A 19,520-nucleotide genomic window follows, 5' to 3' on the forward strand; every position below is an offset into this window, starting at 1 on the left:
CACTCCCAGGTCTTTGACGTTGGTGTTTCGCTCTATTTTGTGGCCAGAATTTGTTTTGTACTCTGATGAAGATTTAATTTCCTCATGTTTACCATATCTGAGTAATTGAAATTTCTCATCGTTGAACTTCATATTGTTTTCTGCAGCCCACTGAAAGATTCGGTTGATGTCCGACTGGAGCCTTGCAGTGTCTGCAATGTCTGCCTGGAGCCTTGCAGTGTCTGCAATGGAAGACAATGTCATGCAGATTCGGGTGTCATCTGCAAAGGAAGACACGGTGCTGTGGCTGACATCCTTGTCTATGTCGGATATGAGGATGAGGAACAAGATGGGAGCGAGTACTGTGCCTTGTGGAACAGAGCTTTTCACCGTAGCTGCCTCGGACTTTACTCTGTTGACGACTACTCTCTGTGTTCTGTTAGTGAGGAAATTATAGATCCATCGACCGACTTTTCCTGTTATTCCTTTAGCACGCATTTTGTGCGCTATTACGCCATGGTCACACTTGTCGAAGGCTTTTGCAAAGTCTGTATATATTGCATCTGCATTCTTTTTGTCTTCTAGTGCGTCTAGGACCTTGTCGTAGTGTTCCAATAGTTGAGACAGACAAGAGCGACCTGTTCTAAACCCATGTTGCCCTGGGTTGTGTAACTGATGGGTTTCTAGATGGGTGGTGCTCTTGCTTCTTAGGACCCTTTCAAAGATTTTTATGATATGGGATGTTAGTGCTATTGGTCTGTAGTTCTTTGCTGTTGCTTTACTGCCCCTTTTGTTGAGTGGGGCTATGTCTGTTGTTTTTAGTAACTGTGGGACGACCCCCGTGTCCATGCTCCCTCTCCATAGGATGGAAAAGGCTCGTGATAGGGGCTTCTTGCAGTTCTTGATGAACACAGAGTTCCATGAGTCTGGCCCTGGGGCAGAGTGCATGGGCATGTCATTTATCGCCTGTTCAAAGTCATTTGGCATCAGGATAACATCGGATAGGCTTGTGTTAATCAAATTTTGTGGCTCTCTCATAAAAAATTCATTTTGATCTTCGACTCTCAGTCTGGTTAGTGGCTTGCTAAAAACTGAGTCATATTGGGACTTGAGTAGCTCACTCATTTCCTTGTTGTCATCTGTGTAGGACCCATCTTGTTTAAGTAGGGGCCCAATACTGGACGTTGTTCTCGACTTTGATTTAGCATTTTGATTTTGATTTGAACTGTGGTTCTAGTTACTGTTGCTCTAGTTACTGTGGTTCTAGTTACTGTTGCTCTAGTTACTGTGGTTCTAGTTACTGTTGCTCTAGTTACTGTGGTTCTAGTTACTGTGGTTCTAGTTGCTGTAATTCTAGTTACTGTGGTTCTAGTTACTGTGGCTCTAGTTACTGTGGTTCTAGTTACTGTGGTTCTAGTTGCTGTAATTCTAGTTACTGTGGTTCTAGTTACTGTGGCTCTAGTTACTGTGGTTCTAGTTACTGTGGTTCTAGTTGCTGTAATTCTAGTTACTGTGGTTCTAGTTACTGTTGCTCTAGTTACTGTGGTTCTAGTTACTGTGGTTCTAGTTACTGTGGTTCTAGTTGCTGTAATTCTAGTTACTGTGGTTCTAGTTACTGTTGCTCTAGTTACTGTGGTTCTAGTTACTGTGGTTCTAGTTGCTGTAATTCTAGTTACTGTGGTTCTAGTTACTGTGGCTCTAGTTACTGTGGCTCTAGTTACTGTGGTTCTAGTTACTGTGGCTCTAGTTACTGTTCTAATTACTGTGGTTCTAGTTACTGTGGTTCTAGTTAGTGTGGTTCTAGTTACTCTAATTCTAGTTACTTTGGTTCTGGTTACTGTAATTCTAGTTACTTTGGTTCTTGTTACTGTAATTCTAGTTACTGTGGTTCTAGTTACTGTAATTCTAGTTACTTTGGTTCTAGTTACTGTAATTCTAGTTACTTTGGTTCTGGTTACTGTAATTCTAGTTACTTTGGTTCTGGTTACTGTCATTTTAGTTACTGTGGTTCCTGTTACTGTGGTTACTGGTTCTGGTTTCTGTGGTTCTAGTTTCTGTGGTTCTAGTAACTCGTTCTAGTTACTGTGGTTCTAGTTACTGGTTCTAGTTACTATTGTTCTAGTTACAGTACTGATTCTAATTACTGTGGTTTTAGTTACTGTGGTTATTGTGGTTCTAGTTATTGTGGTTCTAATACCTTGTTCTGGTTATTGTGGTTTTAGTAACTGGTTCTAGTTAGTATGGTTCTAGTTACTGTGGTTGTAGTTACTGGTTCTAGTTACTGTCTTTCTGGTTATTGATTCTAATTACTGTGGTTCTAGTTATTGGGTCTAGTTACTGGTTCTTATTACTGGGTCTAGTTTGTGTGGTTCTAGTTACTGTGTTCCTGGAGTATACATGGAGCAGGTGTCAGGGTCAACGCCCCTGCGGCCCGGTCTTTAACCAGGCCCCGTGATGGATCGGTCTTTTACTGCTGGCTGAACATACTGATGTAAGAACCACAGCCCGGTCGGTCAGGTACTTACTTTAGGTGGCTGTCCAGTGCCTTCTTGAAGACAGCTAAATTTCTGTTGGTTATCCCCCGTATGTATGCTGGGAGGCAGTTGAACAGTCTTGGGCCCCTGACACTTATTGTGATGCATCCCAGTTTACTCATGGCACCCCAGCTTTTCATGGGGGGAATGTTCCATCTCCTTCCCAGTCTTTTGGTTTTGTAGGGAATGATTTTCGTGTGTAAGTTTGGTACAGATCTGCCATGACTGATCTGGCTGTCCAGTGTCAAATTAGTGATTTTGCTGAATTGTAAAGTGGTTAGGTTAGAATACACTCAATAAAGGTTGCAACTTAACACATTTATGTGCAAAGTAAAAGGACACAAGTGCAACTAATGTGACATTTATTGTGGCAACGTTTCGCTCTCCAGGAGCTTTATCAAGCCATTACAAACAATACATGGACACAGAGGGTATATAAAGGCTCAGAGTGAGGTGTAATACTAGTGAGGTACCATTTCGATGTTCACTAGTGGTGGTGGTAGTAGTAGTAGTAGTGGTGGTAGTGACAAAAGTAATATAATATGGTAGAGCAATTAATTCGTACATGAGTACTACTACTACTACTACTACTACTACTACTACTACTACTACTACTACTACTACTACTACTACTACTACTACTACTACTACTACTACTACTACTACTACTACTACTACTACTACTACTACTACTACTACTACTACTACTACTACTACTACTACTACTACTACCACCACCACCACCACCACTAGTGAACATCGAAATGGTACCTCACTAGTATTACACCTCACTCTGAGCCTTTATATACCCTCTGTGTCCATGTATTGTTTGTAATGGCTTGATAAAGCTCCTGGAGAGCGAAACGTTGCCACAATAAATGTCACATTAGTTGCACTTGTGTCCTTTTACTTTACATATTGTCGGTAATTCTACCAACTTTATTACATTTATGTGCCTTGAGGTGTAGGGCTGTCAGGATTGCCATCTTCTTGAAGTGTAGGGCTGTCAGGATTGCCATCTTCTTGAAGTGTAGGGCTGTCAGGATTGCCATCTTCTTGAAGTGTAGGGCTGTCAGGATTGCCATCTTCTTGAAGTGTAGGGCTGTCAGGATTGCCATCTTCTTGAAGTGTAGGGCTGTCAGGATTGCCATCTTCTTGAAGTGTAGGGCTGTCAGGATTGCCATCTTCTTGAAGTGTAGGGCTGTCAGGATTGCCATCTTCTTGAAGTGTAGGGCTGTCAGGATTGCCATCTTCTTGAAGTGTAGGGCTGTCAGGATTGCCATCTTCTTGAAGTGTAGGGCTGTCAGGATTGCCATCTTCTTGAAGTGTAGGGCTGTCAGGATTGCCATCTTCTTGAAGTGTAGGGCTGTCAGGATTGCCATCTTCTTGAAGTGTAGGGCTGTCAGGATTGCCATCTTCTTGAAGTGTAGGGCTGTCAGGATTGCCATCTTCTTGAAGTGTAGGGCTGTCAGGATTGCCATCTTCTTGAAGTGTAGGGCTGTCAGGATTGCCATCTTCTTGAAGTGTAGGGCTGTCAGGATTGCCATCTTCTTGAAGTGTAGGGCTGTCAGGATTGCCATCTTCTTGAAGTGTAGGGCTGTCAGGATTGACATCTTCTTGAAGTGTAGGGCTGTCAGGATTGCCATCTTCTTGAAGTGTAGGGCTGTCAGGATTGCCATCTTCTTGAAGTGTAGGGCTGTCAGGATTGCCATCTTCTTGAAGTGTAGGGCTGTCAGGATTGCCATCTTCTTGAAGTGTAGGGCTGTCAGGATTGCCATCTTCTTGAAGTGTAGGGCTGTCAGGATTGCCATCTTCTTGAAGTGTAGGGCTGTCAGGATTGCCATCTTCTTGAAGTGTAGGGCTGTCAGGATTGCCATCTTCTTGAAGTGTAGGGCTGTCAGGATTGCCATCTTCTTGAAGTGTAGGGCTGTCAGGATTGCCATCTTCTTGAGGTGTAGGGCTGTCAGGATTGCCATCTTCTTGAAGTGTAGGGCTGTCAGGATTGCCATCTTCTTGAAGTGTAGGGCTGTCAGGATTGCCATCTTCTTGAAGTGTAGGGCTGTCAGGATTGCCATCTTCTTGAAGTGTAGGGCTGTCAGGATTGCCATCTTCTTGAAGTGTAGGGCTGTCAGGATTGCCATCTTCTTGAAGTGTAGGGCTGTCAGGATTGCCATCTTCTTGAGGTGTAGGGCTGTCAGGATTGCCATCTTCTTGAAGTCTAGGGCTGTCAGGATTGCCATCTTCTTGAAGTGTAGGGCTGTCAGGATTGCCATCTTCTTGAAGTGTAGGGCTGTCAGGATTGTCATCTTCTTGAAGTGTAGGGCTGTCAGGATTGCCATCTTCTTGAAGTGTAGGGCTGTCAGGATTGCCATCTTCTTGAAGTGTAGGGCTGTCAGGATTGTCATCTTCTTGAAGTGTAGGGCTGTCAGGATTGCCATCTTCTTGAAGTGTAGGGCTGTCAGGATTGCCATCTTCTTGAAGTGTAGGGCTGTCAGGATTGCCATCTTCTTGAAGTGTAGGGCTGTCAGGATTGCCATCTTCTTGAAGTGTAGGGCTGTCAGGATTGCCATCTTCTTGGAAGGTGGCAGAGATATCAGGAAGTGATGATGACAGTGGCAGCACATACGGCTGAGCAGATGTTGATGGCACTAGATATTCAAGTGGTGTCTCCTCTGTTGCATGCTGTTTACCTATTTTTTAAATATATCTTGCAAGGTGAGCTGTTTCATATATTTTGACCTTTCTTTGATTAGCTTATCTTACAGCACGTAAACGTTCATTATTTCTTGTTCACTTATAAAACTATGTTGCTATAGACCTTCCAGCAGTTCACCTGTCAACTGAATTAACCTGCCAGTAGAGACTCTGCTGTGTACTCTTCATGTTTACCACGGCTCCACTGGCTTGCTACTGTGAATTTACAACCTCCAGACCGATGCGTTAGCCACTGGGCCATCATGAATCGTGATGAAGACTTTGAGGGGACTTGAGCTAGAGATTGTCATGGCCAACCTGGTAGGAGATTCACCTGTAAAAACTTGTATTAGTGGTCACAGTGGTGCCTATGCTAACCTTCCTATGGTGTATAAATATACCTAATTGGATGAATCTTATTGTAGCCAGCTGGCCCATTGGCTAAAGCATCAGTCTGGAGTTTTACGACACACTTGCCACGAGTTCAATCCCCGCCTGTGCCATGGTTTGCAATCGTGTCATTTCGATTTCTTGAGTCCTGTAAAGTCATTTTCAGTGTCTTCACCAGGTGCAGCCTAAAACATTAACCCTAGCCACAATTTATGCCATCCATCTTTCAGTGTGGATGCCACTACAGACTTCCAAGCATTGGCAACACAGTAAACCTTATCTCTCACATTAATTTCCTTAAGAAACTCATATACTGGTCTGCCAGAGTTAACTGCACTCAGTAGCCACCTCATAAAATGGGTACGATACTTAGACTCGAAAGAACATAATATGCCATTGTCCTGGGGTTGAATTAATGTTGTGCAGTTAGGTGGGAAGTAGATACCAAAATCACTGATCTTTACCAGGAGTTCTGCTTTTGGATGTGCCGAACAGTTGTCTAAAATAAGCATATTATCTTACAGTTGTGGTCCAGACCAGCAGAGTCACAGTGAGCTCTTGCTCCAGGAACAAAACAACTTTCAAACCAATTCAGTGTAATGTCAGTTGTTATCTATCCTCTTTTGTTGGCACTGTAAATCACAGGAAACTGTGTCATACCTTGGAAAGCCCTGGGACATAAACTTTTCCTGATGACCAGCAACTTACATCTGTGCATTCCTGCTGCATTAGAGCATCCCAGCACAGTGACACGACCTTTTGATGCTTTATATCCTGTTGGTGATTTCGCATCCTCAGTTCTTGGTGTGTATTTCCAGTACAATGCTGTCTCATCTGCTTTGTAGATCTGCTCAGGACTTAATATTTTATCAGAAACTAACTTGCTGAACTCATCAGCAAATTTAGCAGTTCCTCCCGTGTCCACTGAATGTTTTTTCACCACACACTACATGAAACTTGAAGTCATGTCAATCCTTGAAACACTGCAGCCAATCTTCACTGTAATCATATTCATAATCTAGTCCTAGTTCTTGATAAATTAGACACATGTGCAACTCTTGGGTATCTTTATTAAGGAAACGTTTCGCCACATAGTGGCTTCATCAGTCCATACACAGGAGAAGCTTGAAGAACAGGAGGAGAATGAGGTAATCAGTCCCTCAACCTTGAGTCGATGTGGCCAGTCCATTAATCTTGAATAGAATACGGCATATGAGCGGAGAAGCAGCTTATAAACCATAGGCAGGAGAGGTGCAGCAGTCATAGGTGGTGTCACATTTGTTCAATGTGGAAGTAGGTCGTGCCCAAGGGTTAGGCAAGCGAAGAATTCCCAAGTATTAAGATCCCAAGAAGTTGCAGTGTCTGACAGGTTTGTAGATGAATGGTTCACGGTTCTGTGAACCATTCATCTATAGTCCTAGTTCTTCATGAAAAATTTTAGCTTGTTCCTTCACCAGATCTCCAGACAGCTCAACACCTTCATGTAGCCTGAACCACTTCATCACAACTTGATCTACTTCTGATTTTTCCTTTCTTTACTGTTTTTCTTTTAGACATCTGAATCACTTTTAACAAAGAAACTCAGTAATTTTTCTTTCAGTTTCTTTATGTAATAAACTGTGGAAGAACCAGTGCTGTTGAACTCTCACAAGTTTCTCACAGACATACCTCTGTCAAGTTTTTTCAGAGGTTCAACCTTATCCTTTATGGATAATATATGGTGTTTGTGCTTTATACAATGAGAAATATTTCCTTTATTCATTGGAACCATGGCTAGGGCTAAAAGTGAGAAGGTTATAACAGTAAATGGAGAAGAACAAATTGGAATGACTTATGCAGCAAGTAGCATCACTGATCAGTAACAGCAGGGAGGTGCTACTGTGAAATTTGAAATTACATTAGCCAAAATTAGTGCCAGATTACTGATTGAACTGGATTACTGATTGTTGGATTAGTGATGGCCAACCTATACTAATCCCTCTAGGATTTTCCATGTGTATATTACCACGTATCTCTCTCGCCTGCATTCCAAGGAATACATGTCAAGGAACTTCAGCCATTCCCAGTAATTTAGGTGCTTTATCTTGTGTGTGCTGTGAGGGTTCTTTGTACACTCTCCAGGTCAGCAATTTCACCTGACTTCAAAGGTGCTGTTAGTGTACAGCAGTATTCCAGCCTTGAGAGAACAAGCGATTTGAAGAGTGTCATAATGGGCTTGGCATCCCTAGTTTTGAAGGTTCTCATTATACAACCTATAATTTTTCTAGCAGATGAGGTAGATATATTGTTGTGATCTTTGAAAGTGAGATCCTCAGACATTACCACTCCCAGGTCCTTCACATTAGTTTTTCACTCTTTTGTGTGGTTGGAATTTGTTTTATACTCTGACATAGTTTTAATTTCTTCAAATTTTCCACATCAGAGTACAGTGGACCCCCAGTTAACGATATTTTTTCACTCCAGAAGTATGTTCAGGTGCCAGTACTGACCGAATTTGTTCCCATAAGGAATATTGTGAAGTAGATTAGTCCATTTCAGACCCCCAAACATACACGTACAAACGCACTTACATAAATACACTTACATAATTGGTCGCATTTGGAGGTAATCGTTATGCGGGGGTCCACTGTAATTGAAATTTATCTTCATTGAACTTCATAATGTTTTCTGTGGTCCATGTAAAGATTTGGTTAATGTCTGCTTGGAGATTTGCAGTGTCTTCAGTGAGTAACACTGTCATGCAGACTCGGGTGTCATCCACAAGGAAGACACGGTGCTGTGGTTTACATCTCTATCTATATCAGATAAGAGGATGAGGAGTAGGATGGGAGCGAGTACTGTGCCTTGTGGAACACAGCTTTTCACTGTGGCTGCCTCAGAGTTTACTCTGTTGACTACTACTCTCTGTGTTCTGTTTGTTAGGAAATTATAGATTAATCTACCAACTTTTCCTGTTATTCCTTTATCACATATTTTGTGCGCTATTACACCATAGTCACACTTGTCAAAGGCTTTTGCAAAGTCTGTGTATACTAATTCTGCATTTTGATTGTCCTCCAGTCCCAACTACTGTCATAGTGGTCCAGTAGCTGGGACAGACAGGAGCGACCTGCTCTAAACCCATGTTGCCCTGGGTTGTGTAACTGATGGGTTTCTAGATGGGTGGTGATCTTGCTTCTTAGGACCCTTTCAAAGATTTTTATGATATGGGATGTTAGTGGAATCGGTCTGTAGTTCTTTGCTGTTGCTTTACTGACACCTTTGTGGAGTGGGGCTATGTCTGTTGTTTTTAGTGTGTGTGGGATGACCCCTGTGTCCATGATCCCTCTCCGTAGAATGCTGAAGGCACGTCACAAGGACTTCTTGCAGTTCTTGATGAACACTGTGTTATGTTGTAGTCCCTTCTTACTTCGATGGTACGGTTCTTGCTACATACCCTAGTGTGGGGTAGCTTAAATGAAGCCTTATAAAGTCTGTAGGAAAACTTACATTCATAATTAGTCGTTCTCAGTCTCTGAAATGTTTTCACCAACCCTCTCAACAGGTTATTTAAACTACTATTACAAAAAAGGAATATATTCTAGACAGGTATGTACAGCATATACAAGTTAAGCATTTACCTCTTTATAGCAAGAATGCACACCCTGGTCTGCTCAGCCAGTACAATCACATGGTCTGTCTGAAATAATTAGTACTCCTTCCTGATGACTTTAACCCAGTGTTTTGACACACTGTAGCCTCTCTGGGTATAATGGTTACATCATGTTCAAATACAGTGGACCCCCGGTTAATGATATTTTTTCATTCCAGAACTATGTTCAGGTGCCAGTACTGACCAAATTTGTTCCCATAAGGAATATTGTGAATTAGATTAGTCCATTTCAGACCCCTAAACATACACATACAAACACACTTACATAAATACACTTACATAATTGGTCACATTGGGAAGTGATCGTAAACCGGGGGTCCACTGTACTCACATCTTGCCCAGAAGTAAGAGTGAAGAAGGTCCTGCCATGACGGGCACCACAACAAGTGAGACTACATCCTCCAGCCTCCTCTCCACCTGCTACACAACAACAAAAGAACCTCGACATGCACCGTTCTTTGGCTACTACAATCATTTTTTTTTTCATTACTACACCATATTTTACTTTTAAAAAAGAAATACTGTCTTTATAATCTACTTATTTTAATTGTGTGTGTATAATAGAGCGTATTTATATTGAAATACAGGGACTGACTCGTCTGGCCTCTCATATACACCTACCATCCGACTTACGATCGAGCTTGGTTCCAACCAACCGGTCGTAAGTCAAAATGGACGTAAGTCGAACTTTACTACTGAATATCAACAAAACATTTTTGTAATGACTTTATTTTATTGTTTTATTTTGGTATTTCATGTTTTACTTTACTTTTTATGCTGTTACTACTGTATTTTATACTGTAAGGTTTAGGATAAACACTGTGTACAACACAAATAGTTGTTTATTTTCCAGAAATTTGGCATAAAAAACACGGTCGTAAGTCGAGTGGTCGTAAGTCAGATGGTAGGTGTATGAGAGTGTACAGTTCTCATGACAAAATTAAGGCAGCTGTGCCCCCAGCAGTTTAATATATTAGGTATTCCAGATAATGAGTAACTGCTACTTAGTTACATAAATGCATGCTGGGTCTTATAGCCACATAACACAGAGTTCCATGAGTCCGGGCCTGGGGCAGAGTGCATAGCCATGTCATTTATTGCCTTGTGGTGTTAGTATAACATAAAGAGATTTTTGAATTGACCAGATTTTGAGTCTGTCATAAAAAATTCATTTAGATTGTCGACTCTTAGTGTGGTTAATGACTCGCTGAACACTGAGCCATATTGGGACTTATGTGTTTCACTTATTTCTTTGCTGTCGTCTGTGTAGGTCCCATCTCATCTAAGCAGGGCTCCAATACTGGATGTTGTTTTGGCCTTAGATTTGGCATAAGAAAAGAAATATTTTGTGTTTTTTTCCAATTTCATTGATGGCTTTTAGTTCTTCCTGAGATTCTTGTCTCCTGTAAGATTCCTTCAGCTTAAGTTCGATATTTGCTATTTCTCAGACCAGTGCCTCCCTTTGTATTTCAGATATACTGGTCCCTCTCAGCAGCTCTGTGATTCTTTGCCTATGCCTGTGGTTCTAATTACTGGTTCTAGTTACTGTGGTTATAGTTGCTGGTTTTAGTGTTGCTGGTTCTAGTGTTGCTGGTTCTAGTGTTACTGGTCCTAGTTACTGGTTCTGGTTGCTGTTTCCAGTGTTACTGGTCCTAGTTAGTGGTTCTAGTTACTGTTTCTAGGATACTACTGTTTATAGTGTTGACTACTGTCCATGATTTCTGGCATCTATGGTAATTCTTGTTATCATCTGTGGATACCAGGGTAATACTGTATGTCAGGTATATGACCTGGGTGACCCTGACCTGTGGTTTTGTCCTTGGCCTGTCCTTGACAGCCTTGAAATGGTCTACCCTATTCACTTAACATTGACCCTAGGCACCTCAGTGGTAAGAGGAAGTTGTCTAGCAAATAGGAACCTACCTGGCTCATTTTGCTGGCAGTCAATGATGTATTGATGTCAAAATATGACATCAGTGGCTTGACATGCGAAGTGATGTCATGGAGTCATCAGTCTGCTTGGCATCCGTTGCCTGATGACTATCACTAGCTAAATAGCCCATAGTTTTTCACTACAGGAAGAATGTCCAGTGCTAGTATGCAGAGGTGAGTTAGATACTCACCTAATTGTGATTGCAGGGGTTGAGTCACAGCTCTTGGGCCTGCCTCTTAACCCTTTCAGGGTTGGTGCCATACTAGTACAGCTTTCATGCCAGGGTTGGTGCCGTACTAATACGCGTAAATTCTAGCGCCTTCAAATCTAGCAAGAGAAAGCTGGTAGGCCTACATATGAAAGAATGGGTCTATGTGGTCAGTGTGCACAGTATAAAAAACATCCTGCAGCACACAGTGCATAATTTATGAGAAAAAAAAAAAACTCCGACCGTGTTTTTGGTTTAAAACAGCGACTTTGCAGTGTATTTTCTTATGGTATTTATGGTTGTATTCTAGTTTTCTTGATCTCATTTTATAGAATGGAAGACATATTATGTTAATTGAGATGATTTTGACTGGTTTTACAATGAAAAGTACCTTGAAATTGAGCTCAAAGTAGCAGAAATGTTCGATTTTTACCAAAGTTCAAAAGTAAACAAATCATGCCATGCGTCCAATACACGTCAACTGGTGAGTCTGATATTCTTTCACAAGTGCGCTGATTTTATTTATACCATTTCTACACTAATGCAGTAGTCTGCATAACAGTAAATCTTCTATTTTTTTGTGAGAATAAAAATTCAAAGTGGAAAGCAAAAGAAATGTAAGAGGGGCATGGGGATGTGACTAATGAACAGAGGAAATGTTATTTTAGTGTCATTTTAGTGCCGCTAACTTCATGAGAGCATAATTCCATAAGTTTTCCATCAGATTTCATACTTTTGGTGTCATTATGATTGGAAAAAGATTCTTTATTATTTCATAAGAAAAAAATAATTTTTTTTTCGAGAAATTTTCGACCCTGAGAGCGAGTTTATGAGAGGGCCTCTTGACCCTGAAAGGGTTAAGGTTGGTGAGAAGTTTGGGTGGAGGGTTTGTTTGAGTGTAGTGTTCTATGTATGTAGTAGGTGCATGAATAAGTATGGATGTTCTTAATGGTGAGCAGATTTAGACTTGAATATTGGCAGAGTATGTTGTCTGGAGTGGGAATTTGTTATCATTCTGACTGCAGCCTTTTGCTTGGTTATTAGTGGTCTTAGGTGATTTAATGTTGTTGATCCCCATGCACAAATTCCATATATGAAATAAGGGTAGATGAGTGAATGGTACAGTGCCAGGAGAGCTGATTGTAGAACATGGTACAGTATCTTTGATAGTATGCCCACTGTCTTAGAGATTTTCTTGGAAATTTGTTGTATGTTTGTCTGGAATTTGAGGCTGCTGTCAAGGTGGATTCCTAGGAATTTTCCCTCTGTGAGTCTTGTGATGGGTGATCCGTTTAGCTCTATGTTAAGTGGAACATTTGCAGCTCTGTTTTCAAACTGAATGAAATAGATTTTGTCAGTATTGAGTGTAGGCTTATTAGTCATCATCCAGGTAGATATTTTCTGCAATTCGGCATTAACAGTGTTAGCCAGTATGACTGGGTTTGGGTGAGAGAAGATGTATGTTTTGTCATCTGCAAATAATATGGGTTTGAGTAGCTGTGATGCATACGGTAGATCATTGATGTAAATGAGAAAGAGGAGTGAGCCAAGGACACTTCCTTGTGGGACTCCTACTGTGATTGGTTGTGTGGAAGAGTTTCCTTCATTTGTGTACACATATTGAATTCTGCTACTAAGGTATGACTTTATGTAGTTGAGGGAGTGCCCTCTTATACTTTAGTGTGTTAATTTAATGTGCAGCAAATCATGGTCAACTGTATCAAATGCTTTACGTAAATCAGTGAAGATTCCCAGTGTGCCTTCTTTCTTCTCGAGAAGGCGTGTATTAGTTCTAGCATGTGTATAATAATAATAATAATAATAATAATAATAATAATAATAATAATAATAGCATCATTTGTGCTTTTACTAGTTCTGAATCCTGAGACAAGGTAGGAATAGATCTGTCTATGAATTAGGTTTTCAAAGATTTTAGAATGCAGAGGTAGGTTAGATATTGGTGTATAGTTACTCAAGTCAGTTTGATCACCTCCTTTGTGGATCGGGGTGACCCTCGCTATTTTGAGAATTGCTGAGGTGCTGGCCGTGGGGTACAATGACCCCAAACAGTTTCGAATTTTTCCTGGTTTTGGGAAATGGCGTTTTCCCAAGATACGCATTTGTAAAATCTGACAGAGGATCGCACACGAGCGTAAAATTCTGGTGGACACGTGTGGATACGGGTGTGGATCTTATCCACTCTGGATTATAAACCTGTTAGATGGTGTTTAATTTTGAAGGATCAAAATCAATACTATGTAAATGGTGTCTAATTTTTGCAGGGTTAGAGGGGAATAGAGAGGTCACAGCTCCCCTGAAAGGGGGTTGCTGCCCCCCTGAGGCTGGAGAAAATTTCTTCACTATGTAACATGGAATAATATGTAAGTTATAATAATATATATGTGGGATGTGTGCCTTGTGCAGAGTCTTGGTGACCTGACACTAACTGCAGTCTCTCTCTCTCACAGACCATACTCCAGAGCTGGAGCTGATATATTATGGTAAGTGATGCTCTATCTCATTGTTTATTTCTCACTCACTCTCTCTCTCTCTCTCTCTCTCTCTCTCTCTCTCTCTCTCTCTCTCTCTCTCTCTCTATCTCATCTCATCTCATCTCATCTCATCTCATCTCTCTCTCTCTCTCTCTATCTCTCTCTATCTCTCTATCTCTCTATCTCTCTATCTCTCTATCTCTCTATCTCTCTATCTCTCTATCTCTCTATCTCTCTATCTCTCTCTCTCTCTCTCTCTCTCTCTCTCTCTCTCTCTCTCTCTCTCTCTCTCTCTCTCTCTCTCTCTCTCTCTCTCTCTCTCTCTCTCTCTCTCTCTCTCTCTCTCTATCTCTCTCTCTCTCTCTCTCTCTCTCTCTCTCTCTCTCTCTCTCTCTCTCTCTCTCCTCTCTCTCTCTCTCTCTCTCTCTCTCTCTCTCTCTCTCTCTCTCTCTCTCTCTTCCCCCCCCCTTTCCTTCTTTTTTTAAAATTCAATAAAATCCATATTATTGTAATGTGAAATTATTATTAGAGACATGTGCAACACTTGGGTGTTTTAATGTGGCAGTGTTCAGGACTGATGAAGGCACCCAGCGGCTTCATCAGTCCTCTACTGAGAGTGCTGCACATCAAAATGTGTTTGAGGTGATCACTCCCTCAGTCTGGAGTCTCACACACACACACACACGTACGTATATGCCACATAGGTAATACTTGCGATTTTGACTTAAATAAGATTTCTCTTCTTGTCGTATAAGGCAAGCGAAAATTTGTGCATGCAGTAATTTCGCAAAAATCATTCTGAACCTAATGAAAAACATTGTAAACTTAGCTAAAATATATTTAGTTGGATTAGGCTAAATTAATTTCCGCTTGGTATAATAAGGTTAGGTAAGTTTTCTAAGGTTCTTTTGGTAGGAATTTATTAATTTTTACTTTAACATGGATGAAAAAATATATCTTTAAATGTATAAGAGAAAATTTTGAGAAGGAGTTAATTTTAAACGAAATCTTGCTAATTGGCTAATTTTACCTATTTGGCATTAAATATATACAGTGGACCCCCAGTTAACAATATTATTTCATTCCAGAAGTATGTTCAGGTGCCAGTACTGACCGAATTTGTGCCCATAAGAAATATTGTGAAGTAGATTAGTCCATTTCAGACCCCCAAACATACAGTTACAAACGCACTTACATAAATACACTTACATAATTGGTCGCATTGGGAGCTGATCGTTAAGCGGGGGTCCACTGTATATGTATATATATATATATATATATATAGTATTATATTTATTATAAAGTTCCACTATATGCAGTCAGTTGTCTTATAAAACTCCTTGTATATATGCAAAACAATCACAGGGGGAGTGTTGCATAATAACTCTTGGCCTTTCATGTTGCAATCAACACATTAGAAGCTTGCAGTGTTGCAGAAGTTATTAAGATGTACCAACAGATTGGCTCAGAGGAACATTCTTGCTAAGAATGAGGCAGGAAACAATGCCCAGGGCACACAAGTGCCAGAAATATTGAATATTGTAGGAAATCTTCAACTTACAAACGCTGGGGACCTGAATTATGTATGATAATATATAATAATAATATTGTACACAGTAATATAATGTACATAGTAATATAATAATATAGACAATACAGAAAGTTCTCAGTGTATTTATGAGTCCAGGACAAGAGAGTTAAATCTGGGTAAACGTGTTCAGGTCAATAATTCGGCCTGAGACACAAGGTATTATCCTCATGTCTGATCCACATGGCTTCACATGGCTTCACATGGCAGCATATCTTCAACTTAGTCTCAAAATACTCAATATACAGAGTGTTTAATAGGGAAGACAACGGATTTCTTACATATTTCTGCAACATTGCAAGCTCCTGATGTGTTGATTGCAACATGAAAGGTCTAGAGCTATCATTCAACTCCTCCCATGGTTGTTTTGCATATATATCTTTGAGTTTCACGAGTATTAGTACTCTTGGAGCCCAGCCATTGGTTTTTTCATTGTCGTGGTGCAATGAGCAATAGTGACCATTACTGTTTCAGTGTTGCATATTGCAGGCCGTACGCACACAGCCGGGGCGACATGTTGCCATTGGTGCCTAGCAACCCCCTGGCCATCAGTACCAACATAGACTCCAGCAAGAGGATCAAACTAGCCACTCCTATCAAGCAAGACAACCGCATCCCCTTGGTTATTGATACTTCAGATAACAACCATACTAACAGGGTGAGTACTGCTTGTTTGGTGAGTACCTGGTTAAGTACCTGCTTGTTTGGTGAGTACAGTGAAACCTCGGTTTTCATGATTAACCCTTTAACTGTCGCAAGCCCCTTTCTGAAACTGTCATTCTGTCGATAAATTTTTGGAAATTTTTTTTTTTTCTTACGAAATGATAGAGAATCTTTTCCTGATGGTAATGACACCAAAAGTACGAAATTTGGTCGAAAACTCACGGAATTACGCTCCCGTGAAGTTAGCGGTCTCGGCGACATATACACATCAGCAATTTCACCGAATTTGAGCCCTGTTTTTGGCCAGTTCCGTTGTTCCAGTTGACCAAACTCATAGCTGTTTCTTTAGAACTCCATCTTTTCTATCAGTTGAATACAAGAAACCGCCCATTTACCGATTTGAACTACCCAGTAAAGTGGTCATAAATTGGCAATTTGGCCAATTTCATGCAAATTAAAAAAAATGCCAATTTCAAAATAGGGTCCAGAATAAACAAGGTAGACATTCTTGGCACTAAAATAACATATCCTCTGTTTATTAGTCACGTCTCTATGCCCCTCTTATATTACTATTGCTTTCTATTTTGACTTTTTATTCATACAAAAAAATACAAAATTTACTGTTATGCAGACTACTGCATTATTGTAAAAATGGTATAAATAATATCAGTGCACTAGTGAAAGAATATTAGACTCCCCAGTTGACGTGTATTGGACATGTGGTGTGATTTGCTTACTCCTGAACATTGGTAAAAATCGAACATTTCCGCTACTTTGAGCTCAATTTCAAAGTCGTTTTCAGCGTGAAAGTAATGAAAATCATCTCTATTTCTGTAATATGTTTTCCATTTTATCACCTGAGATCATGAAAATAAAAATACAACAATAAATACTATATGAAAATACACCTAAAAGTCGGCGTTTTAATCCAAAAAAGTGTTCAGTTTTTTTTTCTCATTATGCACTGCATGCTGCAGGATTTTTTTTATGTGGTGCACACTGACCACACAGACCCGTTCTCTCACATGTGGGCCTACCAGCTTTCTCTTGCTTGTTTTGAAGCCGCTAGAATTTACGCGTATAAATACGTCAGAAACAGTGGCGCGTAAGACGTATATTTATTTTTTTTTATTATCACACTGGCCGATTCCCACGATTCCCATCATTCACTCCATCACTGTCTTGCCAGAAGGGTGCTTTACACTACAGTTTTTAAACTGCAACATTAACACCCCTCCTTCAGAGTGCAGGCACTGTACTTCCCATCTCCAGGACTCAAGTCCGGCCTGCCGGTTTCCCTGAACCCCTTCATAAATGTTACTTTGCTCACACTCCAACAGCACATCAAGTATTAAAAACCATTTGTCTCCATTCACTCCTATCAAACACGCTCACGCATGCCTGCTGGAAGTCCAAGCCCCTCGCACACAAAACCTCCTTTACCCCCTCTCTCCAACCTTTCCTAGGCCGACCCCTACCCCGCCTTCCTTCCACTACAGACTGATACACTCTTGAAGTTATTCTGTTTCGCTCCATTCTCTCTACATGTCCGAACCACCTCAACAACCCTTCCTCAGCCCTCTGGACAACAGTTTTGGTAATCCCGCACCTCCTCCTAACTTCCAAACTACGAATTCTCTGCATTATATTCACACCACACATTGCCCTCAGACATGACATCTCCACTGCCTCCAGTCTTCTCCTCGCTGCAACATTCATCACCCATGCTTCACACCCATATAAGAGCGTTGGTAAAACTATACTCTCATACATTCCCCTCTTTGCTTCCAAGGACAAAGTTCTTTGTCTCCACAGACTCCTAAGTGCACCACTCACTCTTTTCCCCTCATCAATTCTATGATTCACCTCATCTTTCATAGACCCATCCGCTGACACGTCCACTCCCAAATATCTGAATACATTCACCTCCTCCATACTCTCTCCCTCCAATCTGATATTCAATCTTTCATCACCTAATCTTTTTGTTATCCTCATAACCTTACTCTTTCCTGTATTCACCTTTAATTTTCTTCTTTTGCACACCCTACCAAATTCATCCACCAATCTCTGCAACTTCTCTTCAGAATCTCCCAAGAGCACAGTGTCATCAGCAAAGAGCAGCTGTGACAACTCCCACTTTGTGTGTGATTCTTTATCTTTTAACTCCACGCCTCTTGCCAAGACCCTCGCATTTACTTCTCTTACAACCCCATCTATAAATATATTAAACAACCACGGTGACATCACACATCCTTGTCTAAGGCCTACTTTTACTGGGAAAAAATTTCCCTCTTTCCTACATACTCTAACTTGAGCCTCACTATCCTCGTAAAAACTCTTCACTGCTTTCAGTAACCTACCTCCTACACTTGCAACATCTGCCACATTGCCCCCCTATCCACCCTGTCATATGCCTTTTCCTAATCCATAAATGCCACAAAGACCTCTTTAGCCTTATCTAAATACTGTTCACTTATATGTTTCACTGTAAACACCTGGTCCACACACCCCCTACCTTTCCTAAAGCCTCCTTGTTCATCTGCTATCCTATTCTCCGTCTTACTCTTAATTCTTTCAATAATAACTCTACCATACACTTTACCAGGTATACTCAGCAGACTTATCCCCCTATTATTTTTGCACTCTCTTTTATCCCCTTTGCCTTTATACAAAGGAACTATGCATGCTCTCTGCCAATCCCTAGGTACCTTACCCTCTTCCATACATTTATTAAATAATTGCACCAACCACTCCAAAACTATATCCCCACCTGCTTTTAACATTTCTATCTTTATCCCATCAATCCCGGCTGCCTTACCCCCTTTCATTTTACCTACTGCATCACGAACTTCCCCCACACTCACAACTGGCTCTTTCTCACTCCTACAAGATGTTATTCCTCCTTGCCCTATACACGAAATCACAGCTTCCCTATCTTCATCAACATTTAACAATTCCTCAAAATATTCCCTCCATCTTCCCAATACCTCTAACTCTCCATTTAATAACTCTCCTCTCCTATTTTTAACTGACAAATCCATTTGTTCTCTAGGCTTTCTTAACTTGTTAATCTCACTCCAAAACTTTTTCTTATTTTCAACAAAATTTGTTGATAACAGACGTATATATACGACATAAACAGTCAAAGGGTTAATCCATTCTAGAAAGCCTGACAAAAACCGAATCATACGAAAACTGAAGCAATATTTCCCGTAAGAAATAATGTAAATCCAATTAATCCGTTCCAGACACCCAAAAATATTAAGAAAAAATACATTTATGAGAATAACTATACTTTTACATACAGAAAACAATGAGAAATAAATGTAAATGACTAATGAAATGGATAACATCACTTTCACCTTTATTGAAGGTGCTTGTTGGCAT

At 40.6% G+C, this 19,520-nt stretch overlaps 1 protein-coding gene across 1 annotated transcript in view; it reads left to right on the top strand.

Moving 5' to 3' along the window:
• The window catches only part of LOC128699336 (uncharacterized), a 121,954-nt gene extending 105,679 nt beyond the window's left edge, over nt 1-16,275 (top strand). Inside the window, exons 3-4 of the mRNA XM_070080580.1 lie at nt 13,859-13,891; nt 15,960-16,275. Of these exons, the coding sequence (XP_069936681.1) occupies nt 13,859-13,891; nt 15,960-16,260 (334 nt within the window). The 3' untranslated portion in view covers nt 16,261-16,275. The remainder of the gene's footprint in view (nt 1-13,858; nt 13,892-15,959) is intronic.
• The last annotated feature ends 3,245 nt before the right edge of the window (nt 16,276-19,520 follow it).

This window comes from Cherax quadricarinatus, unplaced genomic scaffold (assembly GCF_038502225.1).
Source record: "Cherax quadricarinatus isolate ZL_2023a unplaced genomic scaffold, ASM3850222v1 Contig644, whole genome shotgun sequence".
NCBI classification, from domain to species: Eukaryota; Metazoa; Arthropoda; class Malacostraca; order Decapoda; family Parastacidae; genus Cherax; species Cherax quadricarinatus.